This window comes from Leptidea sinapis, chromosome 2, assembly GCF_905404315.1.
Source record: "Leptidea sinapis chromosome 2, ilLepSina1.1, whole genome shotgun sequence".
Classification (NCBI taxonomy): Eukaryota; Metazoa; Arthropoda; class Insecta; order Lepidoptera; family Pieridae; genus Leptidea; species Leptidea sinapis.
The window spans coordinates 28,353,269-28,375,021 of NC_066266.1; the positions used below are offsets into that span (position 1 = coordinate 28,353,269).

General features: G+C 39.5%; 2 protein-coding genes across 2 annotated transcripts; both read left to right on the forward strand.

Moving 5' to 3' along the window:
- The first annotated feature begins 1,655 nt into the window (after positions 1-1,655).
- Positions 1,656-3,878, forward strand: LOC126978173 (E3 ubiquitin-protein ligase RFWD3-like). Its single transcript, XM_050826943.1, has one exon. It carries the CDS (start codon positions 2,036-2,038, stop codon positions 3,713-3,715), a length of 1,680 nt encoding a protein of 559 aa, XP_050682900.1. The 5' UTR covers positions 1,656-2,035; the 3' UTR covers positions 3,716-3,878.
- An 8,916-nt stretch (positions 3,879-12,794) lies between these two features.
- Positions 12,795-20,819, forward strand: LOC126977928 (thioredoxin domain-containing protein 9). Its single transcript, XM_050826623.1, has 4 exons — positions 12,795-12,865; positions 17,529-17,628; positions 17,866-18,067; positions 19,609-20,819. Exons 1-4 carry the CDS (start codon positions 12,801-12,803, stop codon positions 19,746-19,748), a joined length of 507 nt encoding a protein of 168 aa, XP_050682580.1. The 5' UTR covers positions 12,795-12,800; the 3' UTR covers positions 19,749-20,819.
- The last annotated feature ends 934 nt before the right edge of the window (positions 20,820-21,753 follow it).

Genomic DNA, 21,753 nt, shown 5'->3' on the forward strand with positions numbered 1-21,753 from the left:
ACATGAACGCTGAAAATTACGTTGAGGATATTCTCAGACCTTATGTCCATTCATTTGCACAAACCTTTGGCTCCGATTTTACGTTAATGCATGACAATGCGCGTTCACATACAGCTCGGCGAACAAGTCAATACTTGGCAACACAGAACGTCCGTTTATTGCGCTGGCCTGCACAATCGCCAGACCTCAATCCCATCGAGCACGCATGGGACATGCTCCAGAGACGTGTTTTGAAGGACTTGGACAGAGTGACAACAACCCAATAGCTGAAGGATTTGCTACAATTATATTCGAGCGAAAACCACAAGATGACATAAACAGTATCATTAATTCAATGAATAATCGTTGCCGACAAGTTCTGAATAGCAGAGGAGGCCATACTTTGTATTAAATTATCCTATTCTTTCACAATAAATTCATTTTGTTTAGAAATTTCATTTTGTTAAAAAATCTTTAGTTGCTTATGTACGGTCTTAGTTTCTGCAGTATATTCTAATATTGTTAATTTCTGTTATTAAAAGAACTTATTAAGACAGCAGCTGTTATTTTTACATCATAGGAACCTTAAAAATAAAATACGTTATAATGTGAAAACCATCCTAAAATTTAAATTAGTACATGTGGCTTAGACTTTTTTGATGTGTGTATAATATACAAAAAACACCACTACGGCCGAACTTTATAAGACTTTCATGCAACATTTTAAACCCAATTTGTTTCGTTTCTGAACAACTTTTCATGTCACTTTCTTAGAGGTTTTGGTGAACTTTGTGTGCTTCTTCAAATATTTTTTTTTAGGGAAGATATTTCAGATCGGAATGTCATCATAAATACAGGCTGTTAAATATAATGTATTATTAATTATTGAATCCGAAACAAAATAGTTGTTGTAATATGTGCTAAATATTATTATCTAAATGGTACAAGTCAGGCCCTCTAGATCTTTAAAAATAAGCACAGATATGATTTGTCGCTTTTGTCTTCGTCCGCAATTACAATATCTTGCTTGCTTGTTTGTGAAACATATTGAATGAGTGAAATGAATGAAAGCCTTTGTTTGCAATCAATACAGTACATTAACACGGCAATGGTTTTACTCGCTAGTTTCTTCATTGTCCGCTTTTCTTTCGACATAGGCCTCCTCCAGAACCTTTCCATGTCTGTCTACACATAGCAGTTCTTCAGGTTTTTATTGTGACCTTTTTTTAAATAATCCTCTCATCTGATTATTTGTCTTCCTTCATTACTTTTCCCGTATCTAGGATACCGTTCAATAACATCTTTTGTCCATTTTTCTTTTCTGTGACCTGCCTAGCGCCATTTTAAAATTTCAATACTTCCTAGTGTAGATTTCTTCCTTATTTTAGATTTATCTTACCTCGTAATTCAATATGTAGCATGCATACAGTCTATACCTTGTTGATAACTTTTAATTTATGTAGATTATTCTTAGATAGGCTCCATGTTTGGCAGCCATATGCCATACAAGGTTGAATAAAGATCTTAAAGACTAGGCTTTGAGGGATTGGTTAATATTTTGTTTTTCATAATTTGTTTAAGTAACCAATATCTTCTCCAAGTTTTGGCTATTCTTTTATCTATTTCTTTGTTCATTAATTGTTTTTGGGGATATTATTTGGCCAAGATATGTATATTTTTCCACATACTCAATTGTCTTTTTGTTGTCGTCTATATTTACGTGTGTTTTATTGCTCATTACTTTCGTTTTTTCCGTGTTCATATTCCATCCGACTTTGGCGCTATCACTAACTATCTCTTGACGCATCTGCTGCAAGTCTCCTGGTGTTTCAGCTATTATGATAAGGCCATCAGCAAATCTCAAATGATGTAAGCATTGTTAACACCCTTTTGGTTCCAATCGAGGCACCGAAATATTTTTTTCTAACACTGCTGAAAACAGTTTAGGTGATAAGGGTCTCCTTGTCTGACGCCCTTTTGTATTGGGAATTGTTGCCCTATTCTCTTTCATTCATACATATGTTCATATTGCATTCCTGACCTTTTCAGGTTTAATATGGCTGACAGTCCGGATTATAGCCCGACGTCCGGGAACCATGAACTGCAGCGCAGTCCATTAAATCCAGTCATTATTCTGGAATTCGATTCATCAGAGTCGGATTCACTCCAGCCTCCGGAGCGGGTGTACCATGGACCCTGGACGCCTTACGCCGGTGTGCTAGGTTACACTGACACCCCGGCCCAGTCCGAAGACAGTAATTCCAATCTGGCAATCAGTGACGAGTCGAGTAGAGCCACGTCTCACGATGCCGCAACTAGAGATGACGAAAGCCTCGGCGAACCCCCCGTCAAAGTTAGAAGACTGAGCTCACCCAAAAGAAGTGATGATGCCGACGGAGAGACTTGCCCTATCTGCCTCGACTCATGGGGCAACTCTGGTGAGCACAGACTCGTGTCATTAAAGTGTGGACATTTGTTCGGTGCGCAGTGTGTGGAGCGCTGGCTGCGCGCGCAGGCCGTCAAGGAACGGAGCTGTCCTACTTGTAAGTCGAAAGCTTCGCTAAAAGACATTCGATTCATTTACGCCAAGCGCCTGGTGGCCGCCGACATATCGCAGATCACCGCGTTGCAGAAACAGCTGAACACGCTGCAGGCGGCGAAGAGCAGAGTCGACCTGGAACTGGAGAAAAGTAAGATAGCGCACCAGGCGTGCATGCAGCAGTTGGAAGTACTGCGAAGTACGCTGATGAAGGGTCACGGGGTTAAGGAGCAAGCACCGCGCCGATCGTGGCGATTCGCTCTCGAGAAGAATCTAGAGATATCCAAGGACGGCGGCTGCCGGGTGCTGACGTATAACTGCCGAACCTACGACCTTTACGTGTCGCAGAAGAGCACCAATAGCCTGTTCCCGGGCTACGGCATTCGAAAAGTGAGCTGCGTGGATTACAAGCCAGGGCAATTCGTGCACCTGCACCCCAAACCGATCCGGGACATCACGTACTCGCAGCCGCGGGATCTATTGCTCAGTGTGGGACTGGACGGCTCCGCGCGCGTGTTGGAGCGCGGCATCCCCGGCGCCAGCGTGGCGTGCGGCATGCCGCTGTGGTCGTGCTCGTGGGACCACATGCGCAGCCACGAGTTCTACGTGGGTGGCGTGGGCGGCGCCGTGCATCAGTACGACGTGCGCAACCCGGGCGCCTACCTGCGGCGGCTGGTGGCCCCCGGCGACCTGTCGCCCGTGGTGTCGCTGTGCTCCACGGAGCACGGCCTGCTGGCGTGCCAGCTGAACTCGTGCTGGTTGTGGGCCGCTGGCGCCGATGAGTGGGAGCCGCGCGCGCTGCCGCTCGAGCCGCCCTTCATGTCGCTGTGCTACGACGAGGATAGCCGGCGCGCGTTGGTCGCATCGCGGCCCAGCGGCCTGGAGCGCTCCAAGCTGACGCTGTGCCGGGTGCGCGCGGGCGCCGTGGACGTCGAACAGAGCTTCGCCGGATCGTCGCGCGCGGCGCTCATGTCGCGGCCGGCGTATGTGCGCGTGCCCGACGCGGCCTGGGTGGCAGCGCACTCGGAGAGCGACGGCTCGCTGCTGCTGCACGGGTTGGACGGCGTCCGCACGCTGGCGCTGCCCGCGTCGGAGCCCGCGCTGGACGTGTGCGCGCCGCGCCTGCACGCCGACACGCTGCTGGCCGCGCTCTCTGACTCGCGCCTGCGCCTCTACAAGGCCGTGCCCACCGGCTGATGACGCCCGCCGCCCGCAAGACTGATCCGCCGTGTGCCCTGTGTGTCGTGTCATGTACCTGTGTATAATTAAAAAAAAATACATGTGAGATAACGAGTTGTAAAGTCGGTTTGTAATGTAATGTTAAACTTTTAGAAGGTGATATATTAAAGCAGTAATTGTTTCTGTTGTTTTAATATAAAAGGTTCACGTAAGAAGTTATACCTATTTATTTGGAATATTTAATAACAATAAAAATGCGAATGTGACTTTTAAGTAAAACACTTTTTAAAACGCATGTACTAAATTGGATATTTTACATTACATTTTTGCGTAAAAGCTACATTTATATTATTATTTTTGTTAACCCGACGTTTCGTCGAGACCTTTTTCAGATGCACTACGGATGAAATGAGTCAAAGATTTGGCATAGTTGTCTTATGAAATTTAGCGCCATCCATTGCCTCAGAGGTGAGAGGTGTATTTGTTGTAGACAGGTGGTTTTTGGCAAAAATTTACTGACAGTGGCCTTTTCTTTTTTGGTATGTGTAGTTTTGGGTTTTAGTTTAGAGATTATTCAGCCCCCCTCAACACGGGAGTACTCTCGAATCGTCGGGTTATCTAAAAGAAATGTAACTTTACGCAAAAATCTAATGTAAGAACACAGTTACAATTACATGTATTTTATTCCCTTAAAAAGTTTTTTTTTTTATGGAACGAGCGTACGGGTGACCCGTACGCTCGTTCCATAAAAAGTGGTGTTAAGTGATCACCGCCGCCCACATTCTCTTGTAACACCAGAGGAATCACAAGAGCGTTGCCGGCCTTTATTTTTATGTGTAACACTCGCGTTAACCAGAGACAACAGAACGTGGCTTTGTTGGATTGTTTGTTAGCTTTCACACCTTAACTACCAACCGATCATCATGGAATTTTGTATACACGTTGTCTTGTGTTAAGAAAGATGGGACACATTTTGATCAAGATTTTTTTCCGAGTGACAATAATTACTTATGCTTTATGATCGTCTGACATTAAATCGGGCGCCAGACATGTTTAAGTTTCAGCTGTTTTTCCTTAAATAAATTTAAACTTAGTTGACCCATTTGAAAAAAAAGTTTGGTCCCTACACAAAGAGAGACGCACGCACGACCTGTAAGCATGAAGCGTCTATCTACTAATTCGCGATTCTTTACTGAGACGTAATGAAGCCGAACCGTTTCTGAAGAGATTGATAACTATGTACAAGTGCATCATGTACTTACGACAAGAATGTCTTAAACAGATCGTGGTCAAAGTTCGGCCAGAATTCATAAACTGGCAAAACCCAGGTTCGTAATAAGGTGATGCGGTGTGTATGGTACGATTGCAAGGACATTCCATCGATTTGGATCACTACTGCCAACAAATGATAAGATTAAAGCAAGAAGTTGAGAGAAATCGGGCGGAATTTATTAAAAGAAATGGCGTGGTCTTTCATTACGATAAGGCTAGAGCGCATACATCTTTAGCCACTCAGCAACAATTAATTAAGTTTGGCTTGCAGATGTTTATGAATTGGCCGTATAGCCCTGATCTTGCATTTTCATGTGTTTCAGTCTCCTTAGAATTATTTAAGCAGTTGGACTGACATATGCGGTTAACAGTGCAGCGACTTTAATGTGAATAAAATCTAAAACGAACCGGAAAGCCGGACGATGCTACGTCTTTTTAAATGCTTCAACCTGAAAAATCTGTTCTCAGCACCCACAAGAATCACAGCTACTACTTACTGCAACTTGCTTAGATAATATTCTATGCAATGTGTGAGCCAACAAAAGAAAAGTAATTAGTAAAATGTCATTTATTTTATTTGGGGAGCTTAGAGCAACATTTACAATATAAACAATAGTTAACATAATAGTAAAAGCCAATTAACTACAAGCTTCCACATATAGAAAGAATTTTGCTAAATCTAACTATAAATATAGATTTAGAATAGAAACATACATACATAGATATAAAGATACACTTATGATACATTTTTTGAATTCGTAAAATCATTTGCGAACGCACTTTTAATGCTTTTTATACTACCACTAAAACGATCAAATCGGAATTATACATATTGAACAGTTTGGTGACGCGTGGTATGTAACTGTTTATTCTATATTGAGAATGACTGGTAGGTACGTAAAGTAAATCATGCTTTCTTAATGTTCGATTTGGAGTTCGAAACGCAATCATGCTGAGGAGTTCTGGACAATCCACTACACTTTGGGCTATTTTTACAAGAAACCTAATATCAGTCGAATCTCTCCTAAGCTGGAAATGAAATAATAATAGAATAACAGATGAAATGTCTGACAGCGCTGAGGGTATTCAACTCTAGGTACTCTAAATTTATATCAGAGAAAACGAGTGAATTTCTTCTGAATCTTTTCTATATTCTTAATATATGTGACATATCAAGGGTTCCATATTTCAGACGTGTATTCTAAGAGGGTTCGCACATAAGCACAGTAAAGAACTTTCAACCTTTTCATCTGTTTGAAGTCTTGAGATGACCGGGCAACAAATCTTAATGCTTTGAATGCTTTCTCAGTAATATCATTAAATGTTAACTTGGTGTCAAAGGTAACACCTAAATCTCTGATCGTATTAACACGAGATACATTTTGGCTTTAAATCTCATAGTCAAACTGAATTGGTACCTGTTTGCGAGTAAAAGTTAATAAAAAGCATTTCGCAACATTAAGGTCCAATCTATTGAGAGCACAATACTGGTCAAGTCTCAAAAGATCTGCAGATGCAGATGAAAAGCATCGCCAGTAGAACCAATAGATTTAAAGACCTTCATATCGTCAATAAAAAGTAGAAATTTAGAATGAAGAAAACAAATATTGATATCGTTTATAAATATTACAAATAAAAGAGGCCCCAATAAAGACCCCTGAGGTACTCCAGATGGAATTTTAACCCAGGTCGATGAATACCCATTTGAAACTACTGACTGGGATCTATTGTGGACATATGACGTGAACCAATGGTAAAGATCCCCATGAGTACCTAACGCAGATAGTTTAGATAAAAGCAAATTGTGATCAATGCGATCGAAGGCTTTACTGAAGTCAGTGTATACCGTGTCAACCTGATTACCGTTATCCATAGCTTCAGTAACAAAGTCACAAAAAACAACTAGATTGGAGACTGTAGACCTACCTCTGAGAAAACCATGCTGCTGTGGAATAAATACGTGCTTAATTTCATTATATAATTGATCGAAAATGATCCGTTCAAAAACTTTCGCTAAGCATAGCTTAGAGATGGGTCTATAGTTTTCAATCACGTTTTTTGAACCTTTTTTGTTTTCCACATGTCAGGCACTAAACCTTCTTTTAATGAACGTTGGAATAGTATGCTGACAGGGATTGAAAGTTCTCTAGCGCAACTGGTTAAAAGAAGAGCAGGAATCGTATCAGGACCCGCTGATTTCTGAAGGTTTAATCGCTTCAACTCCTTGTACACCTGTGCTGTTGATATTTCAATCAAGGATATGCTGCATGGCGTGAAATCGATTGAGGATTTAACTGACGATGGCTGGGAATTTGAGGGTAAAAAAGTGGTAGAGAAATAGGTGGAGAAGAGTTGGGAACTACCTTGACCCGTGTCACTAAATTGATCAGAGTTAGTCATAGTAGCCGGATATGAGGCATTACTTCTTTTACCTTTCATATAAGTCCAGAACATTTTAGGATTTTTAGTAATTAGACCTTCTATTTTGGCAATATAGTTATTATAGCAATTATACTCTACAACACGTACCCTGTTACGAAGAATTTTAAACGTATTTGAGTCCGAAACATTACACGTATTATAAACGTAGGTTTCAGTTTTTCTTAAATATTTGTATTTTTCTTTAACGATTTTAATAAAAGAGGAACTGTACCATGGGAGATATCTAGAATCTTTTATTTTCCGTGTAGGAATAAATTTATCGCGTAAATTGTACAAGGTTGAGTAAAAATAATTAACCGCATCCTCCACTGTACCCACGTTAAGAAGAATTTCACAATCCATATCTGATAAATGACTACTAATTTTATCATACTCACCACGATAGTATGTGTAAATTGTTCGTTTAGGTACATCTAGCGCGTCAAATTCAACAAAGAGAAGCTCAATAATTAAACTAGGATGAAGCAAGTCTTCAGGTACACGTGGGTCAGGGCAAACAAGCACAGAGACAAAGTCATTGCAAAACACTAGGTTCAAAATTCATTCTATGCTGTTTTTATGGGCGTTAAATTGGTACAGATTACATTCATTCATTAATTCTATGAACTCCAGCCTCATTGTATTAGAATCAGCGATACCTAATGGCTTGAAACCCATTGACTCCGTGCCACACTGTACCCACTGTATGTCACTCATGTTGAAATCCCCCACTATAAGAAATCTGTCAAGGGAGTTGTTACTAACAATATTTTTTAGATTAGCACAAAAATTATTCAATTGCTGAGCAAAAGAATTTCCTCTCTTTTGAGTACACAAATATAAAACACAAATATTTAAAGAAATGGTTACCCGTCGTTTATTGCGCATTTTAACAGTGACCCATATATCCTCTGCGCTGGAGTTCCACTCAAATTGCAAAAAATTTATAAATGTTTTAAAACCGCTATAGCTACACCTCCACCTTTTTTTTTTGACCCGTGAGCGCATAGTTGCGAACATTCCTATAGACTATGTAACGATCATCAAACAATTCACTGTCAAATATACTACTCAATAACCAAGTCTCTGTCAGTAAAATAATGTCGTAGTTATTAATTGTAATATTTCGCCGGAATACTGTGGTTTTAGTTCGAAGTTCTCGGCAATTTTGATAATAAATCACTAAATTAGAAATCACGTTGAAAACCTTTAATAATAACGAACTGTATTAATAAACATCTCACTCCACAATCTACGTAAAACCAACACCAGTCATTCACAATAAACGCAACAAAATTTAGAATAATGAAGAATGATATAAGACAATAGTACTACTAAGCCGAATAAAACCTTATTACAATTACATATAAAAGTTAAAGTTGTAGGCAATTTGCAACAAAGTTGCACACAATGGGTTCGGCGTGTACTAATAGCTCTGCCGATCAAAGAGATATTATTCATTAGTAAACAACCTACGATGCTCAAACTTTAAATCGAATAGCAACTACAAGTTACTACCTAAAGCCGGTGCGGTGCACCTATGTTATTTAATAATATACATACATTAGACGTTAAAAAATATAAATATTATTCGTTTTCGTAACTACGAGAAAGTAAAATGGAAACAAAAACTTTTTTGCACACTGTACATTGCCCAAACGACTTTTGAGCCAGGTGTCATGTTAATTCGCCCGAGTTGTACTGTAGAAATAAAAAGGACTTACCTTATAAAAATGACAGTCATGACACGCAAAAGTGTTTCAGTTCAATAGTCCTTTATCAATAGGATATTATAATTGATAATTGAAGCCACATAATATCGATAAACTATCGATATTTTCGATACACAACAATACTATAGTATAATTGAACCTAAATATTCAATGTTATACGGATAGCCCTATAGATATTAAAGATGATTTCCGGCTTATAATAAATCATATATCGATAACCAAAGTATCGATAGTTCGACAACAGCAGCCCGCACGCACGACGTAGCCTTGGCCCAGTAGCAGATTGCAGCGCGGCCGCGCCTCCACGCGGCCAGCGTATAATAGCGGGGGCCCGGTAGGTGCGGGGACAACATCTCGCTCCGCCCAGATACACAAGGCAGGTAGACTTAGCAGATACAGCACCCTTAATCATAATGTTTACGCGGTTATTTCATTTCTACCCACTTTTTTTTTGTATAAAATCGCATTACTACGGATAAGATCATAGGATACCTACTGTTTATATTGTTTTTCTCATGTAAGTGAATTATATGTTCTTAATGAGAATAAAGTTCTTTAACCATAATTTGACATAATGTAATTTATTTCTATGGACAACTACACTACCGCATTAGGTTCACCCTGTAATGTTCCTAGTAACTAGATTGTGGTAAGATATCTAAGGTTAGACATAAACTAGACTCACCTGTCTAGAAACTAACTGAAAATGTCGCTATGTCGTTCGATGGCCGGTCTGACAGGAACATGTATATATTAAAATAATTACCAGAGGAGCTCAGTTTACATTTCCCTTGCTCAAGAAATCATTTCGCTATTCAAATCCATTACAGTTCAAATATATTTACTCAAAGTAGAATATGACGTCACATTTTTAATGACAATAAGGGACGAGACGAGCAGGACGTGTAGCTGATGGTAATTACAAGCCGCTCAGGATTCTTGAAAAACCCAAATTTCTGAGCAGCACTACAGTAATTAAGCTCGTCACATTGAGACATAAGATTATTACTCATTTTCCCAGTAATTTCACTAGCCACGGCGCATTTCAGACCGAAACACAATAATGCTTATACATTACTGCTTCACGGCATAAAAAGGAGCCTCCCACTCCTCCCATATAATATTGGAAGTCGAAAACTACTATCTACTTGGAAATGAGTGCCTCACACATGAGAAGAATGGGCGCAAGAAACACAGTTGGTTCCTTATTTTTACAAAAAAATTCAATGCATATAAAATAAAATAAATAGCCTGACAGCGGTCACTCTGTTCTCAATCTGTGGTATCATTAAGAAACTCATTTCTGTTATAGTAACATTTCGTTTGCTACATAAATGATTTGATTTGATTCATATACATCGCCCTACAAAATACTCACTGACTCGACTTAGCAGAGTAGCAGGCATAATAAGTTTATGTTTGTTCCTTGTGTTAACATTATGGTTATGAGCTTCTAGCAAATTCAGTTATGTGCCTGTGTACAAACGAAACACTACCAAGAACATATTAAGAGGCAACTGTTAAAATATTTATTTATTATCAAGTGTACCGGCTCTGTGAACGGCTGGACCACTTGGCGTTACGTAGAGATGTCGCTTCATTGTGTGTCTTCTACCGTATTTATCACGTATAGTGTTCCGAAGAGCTGTTTCACCTGATTCCTGCTGCTGAAATAACATTTCACCAATCAGCATATCATCCCCATCATCTGGATGTGTGGCGGTCGTCCACAGTGCGGTTTTCAAGGAACTTCCTTGCACGTACCTACTACAAAGCTTCCTTGCGTAGTGTTTCCTGGACGATACGACATGGGTACCTTCAAAAAAAGCGCGTACACCTTCCAAAGACCGGCAACGCTCCTGTGATTCCTCTGGTTTTGAAAGAGAATGTGGGCGGCGGTGATTACTTAACACCAGGTGACCCGTAGGCTTGCTTGTCCTCCTCTATCATAAAAAAATTCCAGCAAACCTTTCCCTGACTCTAGGAGTGGAAAGTAAAAAAAAAGTGTATGCGTAATATTTACGCACGATTGAAGTAAAACTTAATAATAATTAACTTTATGAATAATTAACGGATGCATTAATATATTACATTAAATTTACATTAAATAAAACCGTGTTACCAACTAAGCACACACGTATTACTGAAGAGCTAGGAGCCTTGTTAGTAATTTTGCTATTTATTTTCTCGGAAAAGCTGACGATATAACTTCACCTTTTGAGCATAGTAGGCATTTTCTCTACCTAAAATAAAAAAATGCCTTTATTAATATATAATACAATTAATATTATTTTATCAATACTGAGATTTTATATATTTTACAAAGAATGATACAATGTTATATTTTGATATTATTATTCATTGGAATATAAACACAGATATTTTTTACAGTTCAGGACATCAGGTTCCTGATTTTCTCTTCCGCCATTTTATGTGACTGATTATTATTTTCTTTATATATTCTATTTATAATTCAGTTCATTGTCCATTCGCACATTTTATTATTTTAACTCATTAGTGAAATAATCGATAAGATAAATAGAAGGTTATATTATTATTAGCACATATAAATATGACGTTCTTATTGAATATTAACAAATATGGGTGTATGAGCTTGAACCCTTTGCCTATTCTAATAATGAAAACGAAAAACAAAAACCAAGAACAAATTAACGAATGTAAGAAAATTTCTGAAAACTTACATAATATTACTTATTGCAATATTAGTAATAAATAAACGATAAAAACACATGGAGATTTAAAAAAAAATACTGAGCAATTTGAAATATTTTTAAAACCATTAAATTAAAACGGCTTACAAATTCTTTCAATTGACTTTTGTACTGAGCGTTACTTCCGCCAGAAAAAAAATCTGGGTTGCCCCCAAGTCGCGCAGAACAGAAGTTTTACTTCAAAAACTTTTTTGTACATATTTGACAGTGACAATTCGGAAATAATAAATGACAAGTAACACCATCATTTTGTAAACATTTTTGTAACCGTGCCACCTGGGTTGCGTTTTATTTCAGCAGCGTTCACTGTTCAGTTGTGTGATCATTTTTAATACCATAGAACATACATTCTTTTACTATTTTCTTTGATTCACATAATATTTAACATTAACAAGGTATTGCCCAAGGTAGCGGTAAGCATACCCAGTTAGTATTTGTTAAAATTATCATTTATGGAACATGTGTTTTGAGCTTGAATGAGGTCATCAAGTACTTGGTAAATTTTGGTTCATTGGCTAAATAAAATCAAAAGCAATAATGCATATCAAACACTATTCAATAAAGTCACTTAATATTAATCAAATAGTGTTAAATTTTGTAGTCGTGGTGGTGAAGATTCTTCTTAGGTAGTAAATAGTAAACTAATAGTTTAATTCAGTAATAAATAATCAAATAATGGTAAGCAATTTTGCTAAAGCCTTTCATTTGTTATATTAGATAAAACTAATAAATGTAGATACATCTGTTCTGTATTTTATACACACCTAACAAGGTGTGCATAAAATTCTATTACAATTTACAATTGCTTGAGTAGTTAATGTGTGAAATTGTAACAAAGAAAACATTTAGTATATAATTTAAGATTGTTGAGTCATTGGAACCTATTTGGTAGTTATTGTAGTAAGTACTAGTTTGAGTGAATGTTCAACAGATATCAGTGATACAATGGAGCAGGTTCTTCAGCATGTTGCCCAGACTGTGGAGAAACAACTGGACCAGGAGATTGAGAGGTTGGTAACATTATAGTAGATACCCTTGAGGTGGATGTCTGGACTTCCTTCACAATGCTGTTTTTAAGGGACATAATAAAACATGGGTGCCTACAAAGGGAAGGCAGCACCTTTAAACACCAGCAGCATTCATATGATTATTCTAGTGTTGCTATATTAAGTAGTAGTATGTGGCATTGCTGACCATAATAATTGTAAAACAAAACATATTGAGGCCACACATTGATATGTCCAGTGGGAAGAGTTTGTGCTATGTTTGTCAGGCTTACCTAGTACAGCCACTATTGCAATGTATTGTGTATCTATTATATTGTTATTGGAACAGCAGTCCATATCCTATACTGAGAGAATTATTTTAAAATATCTTTCCGCTCCACCAACTAGTGTAACAGCTAGCAGACAATTAGAAATGTGGACAATTAATATAATATGAAGATCTTCGGAACAATATTGTTTTAATATATATGATATAAAGTAACTATTTATTTACCAATACTAAAGTTAAGTAGTGCAATAATAATATGTTGTTTTTTTGATCCAAAGCTGGTTGTTAAATTAGTTACACACCATACACCTTCCTTAAAGGCCGGCAACACTCTTGTGATTCTTCTGGTATTGCAAGAGAATGTGGGTGGCGGTGATCACTTAACACCAGGTGACCCATACACTCGTTTGTCCTCCTATTCCATAAAAATAAAACTATTTTCCTTCCTTTTCTTATTTGCTAATATTAAGTAAATTGCAATAAATGTATTCATTTGAAAGTATGTGTAGATTGATCTATTGTACTTATTAACTTTTGTGGTTTTTCTTATAATTAATTTATAATCTTTATTTGTTTTTTGCTCAAGTAGTTCTTGATGTCTATGTATTTTTGTTTGCATCACTTTGTATAGATTGTATTTAAAATTCAATAACATTTTTGGTACTTCATCTCATCAAAGCTTACTTGCTTTGACATTCATAAGTGTTAATTTTTGACCTCAATAAATAACATTTGAAAGTACCGGTGTTGTGTTGTCCTGGAAATGATTAGTATATATATAGACATCATAATAATTAGAGATGAAACGGATAGCAGTTTGGCCGGATACCGGATATTCGGCCAACCTTGTGGCCGAATATCCGGCGGAACTTAGCCGTTTGGTGTATTGCACACACAAACACAGACTAGGTTCACACACAGGAGAAAATATAGCAATGGAAATTAACATTGTCGCAAACCGCTGGGATATTGAGCACACTAAAATACATTTATTCATTCATGATAGTGGTGCTAATATGGTGAAGGGTGTTCGTTTGTCTGAGTAAGATTCTGCTAGATGTTTTATACATACACTTCAAAGAGCTATAAATGAGTCGCTCAAAGTCCAGACTGAAGTGACAGCAATGATTACTGCTGGAAGGCGACTTGTAACGCACTTCAATCACTCAGGTTTAGCTCAAGAAAAACTGCTGGCGATTCAAAAAGAGCTAAGTTTACCCAAGCATCAGTTAGTGCAAGATATTAGCCCTAGGTGGAATTCCACTTATTATATGATTGAACGTTTGTTAGAACAAAAGCAGGCCATATCATTGTATGTTGCTGATCACGCTACACTCATAAATTTGACAGCCCAACAGTGGAGTTTAATGGAGTAGTGTATCAATTTATTAAAGCCCTTCGAAGAAATTACTAGAATAACAAGTTCAGGACTATCCTGCGTGGCAGAAGTTATACCACATGTAACTGCTTTAAAAAAATACCTAGATAAAACTGAAACTGAGCAAAGAAGTCAGTCAGAAAAAGCTGAATTAGAAACTCGTTTTAACTCCATCAGTCAAGACACAAACTACTTGATTGCAACTAACCTATACCCAAGATTCAAAACAAACTACTTGGGGGTGATTGATGCTGCAAGAGCACGCCAGGAGATCTTATTGGAATATTTGAAAATGTCTCATTAAAAAGTCCTCAAGTAGCAGTTAATCTTCAACACCAGCTAAAAAGAGTAGAGGAGAGGAGACACAGTCAGCTGTATCTCGCAAAGCTCATGACACGTTTTGGGATTGCTTTGATGAGGAAGCAAATGAAAACAATATTGACCAGGTTCAACGTGAAGGAAGAAACGCGATAACCTGTGAGCTGGATTTTTATCTCAAGTTAATGCGAATTGATCGCAATCGCGACCCTTATTCTTGGTGGGCTCCTAATGCCAAACAATACCCAAATTTAACAAAGTTTGCCAAAATCTATCTTTCAGCACCTTGCAGCAGTGTGTACAGCGAAAGACTTTTCTGAAGCTGGCCTTATTTATGAAGAGAAGCTAAACCGCTTGCTACTTGCGTCTGTTAAAGCAGCATCTGACTGCAAAAAACAGGCGTATCGAACTTGGGTTGCGGCGCTGGGCACAAAGGATCCGAACTGCACAGTTCTTAAGAGGAAATGCTGAAGTACAGTTCAGACAGAAAACTGTTAGGCGAGCTCTGTTTTCGTTGGACGTCAGGAAGTCGAGCGGGCCGGATGGCATTTCTCCAATCGTGCTTAGAACGTCCGCCCCTGAGTTGACGCCGGTGCTAACGCGTTTATTCCGGCACTCTTATTCTAAAGGCGTAGTCCCTGACTCATGGAAGTCAGCCCTTGTCCATCCGATCCAAAAAAGGAGACAGTTCGGATCCGGCAAACTACAGGCCTATTGCTATTACCTCCCTGCTCTCCAAAATCATGGAGATCATAATTAGCCGTCAGCTCTTGGTATATCTAGAGGGTCACCAGTTGATCAACGACCAACAATACGGGTTTCGCCATGGTCGGTCGGCAGGTGATCTTCTGGTATACCTAACACATAGATGGGCAGCGGCTATTGAAAGCAAGGGGGAAGGCCTGGCAGTTAGCCTGGATATAGCGAAGGCCTTTGATCGTGTATGGCACAAGGCGCTCCTCTCCAAACTTCTATCATTTGGGCTTCCCGAGAGCTTGTGCAAGTGGACCTCCAGCTGCCTCACTGGGCGCAGCATACAGGTCGTTGTCGACGGATATTGCTCGAACCCGAAGCCCGTGAATGCTGGAGTGCCCCAAGGCTGTGTGCTGTCTCCCACGCGGTTTCTTCTGCATATCAATGATATGTTGGACACCTCCAACATTCATTGCTATGCAGACGATAGCACTGGTGATGCCGTATACACTGGCCATGCAGGTCTCTCTCGGGAAATCGTCGACCAATGCCGGGAGAAACTTGTGTCTTCTATCGAGTCCTCTCTTGAGAAGGTCGCGGAATGGGGAAAATTGAACCTTGTCCAATTTAACCCCCAGAAGACTCAAGTTTGCGCGTTTACCACAAAAAAAACCCCATTTGTCGTATCACCGCGAGAACACTTCTCTTAAAGCCGCGCCTAGTATCGGAATACTGGGTCTCGAAATCTCGAGCGATTGCCAATTTCGTGGTCATCTGGAAGGCAAAGCCAAATTGGCTTCAAAGAAACTGGGCGTCATTAATAGAGCACGGCAATACTTCAAGCCGGCCCACATACTAGCGCTCTACAAAGCACAGGTCCGGCCACACATAGAGTATTGCTGTCATCTCTGGTCTGGCGCACCCCAGTATCAGCTCGATCCATTTGACCGCGTGCAACGCAGAGCAGCTTGAATTGTTGGGGACCCAGTGCTCTGTGAACGGCTGGATCACTTGGCGTTGCGTAGAGACGTCGCTTCATTGTGTGTCTTCTACCGCATTTATCACGGGGAGTGTTCCGAAGAGCTGTTTAACCTGATTCCTGCCGCCGAATTCCACCTTCGCACGACACGCCACAAGTTAGGATATCATCCTCACCATCTGGATGTGTGGCGGTCCTCCACAGTGCGGTTTTCTAGGAGCTTTCTTCCACGTACTACAAAGCTGTGGAATGAGCTTCCTTGTGCGGTGTTTCAGGGACGATACAACATGGGTACCCATAAAAAAAAAAAAGCGCGTACACCTTCCTTAAAGGCCGGCAACGCTCCTGTGATTCCAAGAGATTGTGGGCGGCGGTGATCACTTAACAACAGGTGACCCGTACGCTCGTTTGTCCTCCTATTCCATAAAAAAAAACCTCAATACAGAGAAATTAGTATTTATCCACCATAATTTGCCTTTAGTGCAGTATGAGTACTAATTAATTAATTTTTTTCTATTACATTCATTTACTATGGTGTGATTAAAACTTTACAACTAAAACTAACTATATTTCTTAAGTGATACTAAAACTAACTAAATAAAGCAAATAATTACTTAAAAATATAGTTTTTATATAGATTTTTTTTAATTCGGCCTGATGCCAATCCGGCCGAAGAGTAGGAAGTTATCCGGTATTCGGCCGGATAGTATTAAGGCCGCCGGATACCGGATAGTTACCGGATATCCGTTTCATCTCTAATAATAATGTTTCACAAGTGGAATGAAAAACAACCACATAAAGGTTCACTCCGTGCTGTGGCAGCAGCTGCTACCTGAGGTTCCGAGTTATTGGTTATTAACGGGTGCGAGAGTTAATTGTCATTAGATTAGCAGATGAGATACTAATGTGTCTGGTGTCTGTAGGTATCTCTCTATTTCCACAGGAACTATCTGCACGATACTTTGACATAACTAATTGTTTAATTCACAGAACCTTTGAATACATAACAAATGTTGGTTTCAACTTTCAGGATAGATGCTCTGGACAGTGGTGATTTGGAGGCCATCAGGCAGCAGAGAATCAACGAGATGAAACAGAGAGCCAAGAAGAAGCAGGAGTGGCTCGCCAATGTAGGAACAAGTTGATGTTAATATTGATAATAAAGTACATTTGGGTCAAACCTATATTATACAAAGTAAACATTGTAAAATATAACAATTTAATATTATTATGTATCAAATATTTTGATGACACTCTGGGATGTTATTATATAGTGTTGTAAGCTCCCTGGATGGAAAAGAGATGTTAACAAGTTACATAGTAACTTATGTACCTACCTATTGTATTTATAACACAACGAACACCAGGGCCACGGTGAGTACTCGGAGGTCGACGGAGAGAAGGAGTTCTTCGGCGTGTGCAACAAGAGTGAGAACGTGGTGTGCCACTTCTACCGGGACGACACGCCGCGCTGCCGCATCGTGGACATGCACCTCAAGCTGCTGGCCAGGAAGCACGTGGAGACGCGCTTCGTGAAGTTGAACGCCGAGCGGGCGCCCTTCCTCACCGGTCAGTAATGCTTAGTATCGAAGACCTCCACGATATTATCATTGTGACCGGTCGTATCTGCTATTAAAGCCAAGTGTGGCGTCCACAGTGCGGTTTTCAAGGAACTTTCTTCCACATTTTACAAAGCTGTGGAATGATCTTCCTTATTCAGTGTTTCCAAAACGATACAACATGGGTACATTCAAAAAAATCACGTACATCTTTCTAAAAAGCCGGCATTGGTCCTGTTATTCCTCAGGTGTTGCAAGAGGGTGGAGGTGATCACTTAGCATCAGGTGGCTTCTCCTGCACATAAAAAGCAGCCAAGTGCAAGTCGGACTCGCCCATGAAGGGTTCCGTAGCAGCAAGTAGCATAATATAAAAGTTCTTGTAGCTCATTGTAAAGATTTATAACGTATTAAAAAAACTACTTACCTATTCTATTCCTATTCAAACCAATTTTCAGTGGAAGCTTGCATGGTAATAACGTACATCATATATTTTATAATTAAAACTTCTCTGCGCGCAATGAGGGTAATTTTTTTACTTATGAAACGCAATAGAGCGTCACGAAAATGTTGAACAAAATTCAAGAAGAAGAGAAGGTTTTTGTTGAAGGGACACACCGATTGAGGAAGACTATTTTTTACTGTCGGGCTTCCCTACTAGCCTTGTATCGTGCAGGATTTTTTTTAAACCGAAATGACCAAAAAAGTGATCCCAAATTCGTTCTCTACACCGTCGAGATCCTCGGATTCGATATCCATGAAATAATAAATATGCGCAGCGGCCATATTTGCTTTCAAAAATGATCCCAAATTCGTTCTCTACACCGTCGAGATCCTCGGATTCGATATCCATGAAATAATAAATATGCGCAGCGGCCATATTTGCTTTCAAAAATGATCCCAAATTCGTTCTCTACACCGTCGAGATCCTCGGATTCGATATCCATGAAATAATAAATATGCGCAGCGGCCATATTTGCTTTCAAAAATGATCCCAAATTCGTTTTCTGCACCTTCTAGAACCTCTGATTCGATATCCATATTGTTGAAATCATAAAAACCTGCACCTGGCTATTGCGACGTGGCATCAATCATTATCATGTCGACCGCCACTGAAGGGTTGAACAAACTTTTAAGACGACACAAATAGCGGGAGATTAGTTAGCAGTTCCAGCCGGTGGGCTAAGAGCGCTGGAGGCGTGGGTTCGCATCCCGCTTCATCTATACATTTTGACATTACATTCTGACGTGAGCCGCTTCAAAGTTCGCCGCAACTATCGATCTTGTATCGAACTTCACAGGCAGCCACTCCAGCACCTCCCAGAAACAACCGTTCTGTGAGTGTTTTCCCTAAATTACAGTTATCGTTAAGACTTTATCAAACAGCTTGTTATCACTGCGTCTCCAATACCGTGTGATGTTCTCATTGGTTTTCTTCCACATAGCCGATGCCATTGAATCTACCAACTATGGAATTAATTAATGTTTGCCTGCTATCAGGGCGATGTGACACTGTGTCGAGTTTGTTCTAAATCAGCGTCTGGTCCACGACAGGTCGTCTGAAGATCCGCGTGCTGCCCACCTTGGCGCTGTTCAAGGACAACAAGAGCAGGGACTACGTGGTGGGCTTCACCGATCTCGGCAACCGAGACGACTTCTCCACCGACATGCTGGAGTGGCGGCTGGCCAGGTAAGTAACAGAGTAGAGTCGTATTAACTGGTACAATATAGCACATTAATTGACGCTCCGGTATGTTCAATGTTTGGATGTCGGCAGGTCGGAAGTGATCGAGTACAGCGGGGACCTGCGCGAGCCTCCCGCGCCCCACTCCGCCCGCCCCCACCCCCTGCAGCGGAAGACCATCCGGGGGGGAGCCGCCCCCGGCGACGACTCGGACGACCTCAGCGACTGATGGCCACCAGCGATACCGATCTACTAAACTATGACTATATTATATATTGACATTTCCTTTATATTATAACTCGCGGCCGTTATTGACAGAACGTCACTGACAAACTATCAGACGTCAGTTAACAAAGGCGTTGATTGTAGACGCTTTATTAAATTAGCTTCGCGTATGTGTTTGACTGAAGATGATATGTTTTCCAAATTAATATTAATTTAGATTCTTATATAACCACAATATTATTAAACTTTCATTTACGTTATAATTTTAATAATATCAATTTAAAACATTGTTAACTTTGTCAAAGTAACACTCCTATCCTCTGTGCATGTTGTGACTGGCAATGAACTTGGAATATTTCTACGAGACTATTTTATCTGATCTGTCAAACAAATTGATCTGTTATTAATGTATTGGTATTAGTTTTATAACATTATATTAAAATTATTATTTCATAATTAGCTATGAATGTACTGCATTATAATAATCATTCCCTTTGTTTTGGAACAAGACAAGTAACTGTGAAACATATTTTTGCACTTTAAATTAATGTATTTTACGGAGCTTCAAACAAATAAAAAAATCTGTTGATTTAATTTTAGAGCTGAAAAAGATTAACAAAGTTTACAATATGTTATTTTAATACATCTTGGAGTCAGATTCGTAATTTGAATGTAATAACGAGTATTGTATGTCGTTGTACAGATCAGCTATATCGCTGGTAGTGTGATGACAGCAGTATTTCAGCGGTGTGTGTCGATTGTTTAATGTTATGTTGCGTGCTTTGAATGTTGACTTCAAATTATGAAGAGGTGAGTGTTTGTAAGCAGTTTTTATAATAAATTTTATGTATAAAACTATTTTCGTTTCATTAAATACTGTGTAAGGATTGATTGGAGGTGTTCCGAGGTGGTCGTTCAAAGAAGTATATACAAGCGGTTCCTGTCGCTGGTCGCTACACGATCTACACACACACGGAGCTCGTAGCAACTTCATAGCGGTGTATAGAGATTATTTCCTTTTTTTTCTCAGAGTTGCGCTAAGCTTATTACTTCACTAGTAGTAACGTGCCTAAATCTGAAACAAACTGTACACTTTTACGTATTGTTTGTCATTGCTCAATTATTCCGCCACATTCGCAAATTCATTTTGAGATCTCGGACATTCTGATAGAAGGCATTAACAGTTATGGTTTAATGACGATTATGCTGAATGAAAGGGTTGTATCTTGCCTCTAGTAATAGTAACCCCGGTAGCGTCACTGATTGCTGCTTTCTGGTGAGGAACCCAAGCGTTAATTGTGTGGTTAATGGGCCAGGCTTCATATGCTGCCACAGGTTTGTCAATCTCTTGCGACTTATAATCTTCTCTTAGGTTCAACTCCTGTACTGTACATGTACCGGTGGAATAAAGCTGTCGAAGATACTCTCTTACTTATTTTCAACACACGACTCCATGTTCTACTGTCTCACTCCCCGTGTAGTATCGAAATCGTACGTTCGTGCGGCGGTATACTCTACAGAGTAGGCCAGCCAGTAATGACGCACGTGCGAGCTCTGTTGTCACCTACTTCACATTGATGTCGGGTTTTTATTATTTTTTAACTATTACTCGTTGCAACGACATATATACAAGTTGGAGAGATGAGTGTGTGTATATATATATGTGTATAAAGGTAATACACACTCTACACCTCCCGCTTAAAAGAAAAAAAATCAATATACATATCATATTTTTTATAGTATTTGTTTAATTTATTTGAAAAGTACGTAAGATATAAGTAAAAAACATT

Bases quoted from the DNA above. Each gene is read 5' to 3' on its own strand.
- LOC126978173 (XM_050826943.1), top strand. From the start codon at position 2,036: ATGGCTGACAGTCCGGATTATAGCCCGACGTCCGGGAACCATGAACTG.
- LOC126977928 (XM_050826623.1), top strand. From the start codon at position 12,801: ATGGAGCAGGTTCTTCAGCATGTTGCCCAGACTGTGGAGAAACAACTG. The intron at 12,866-17,528 runs GTTGGTAACATT...TTCAACTTTCAG, and splicing joins CTGGACCAGGAGATTGAGAG to GATAGATGCTCTGGACAGTG. The intron at 17,629-17,865 runs GTAGGAACAAGT...AACGAACACCAG, and splicing joins AGCAGGAGTGGCTCGCCAAT to GGCCACGGTGAGTACTCGGA.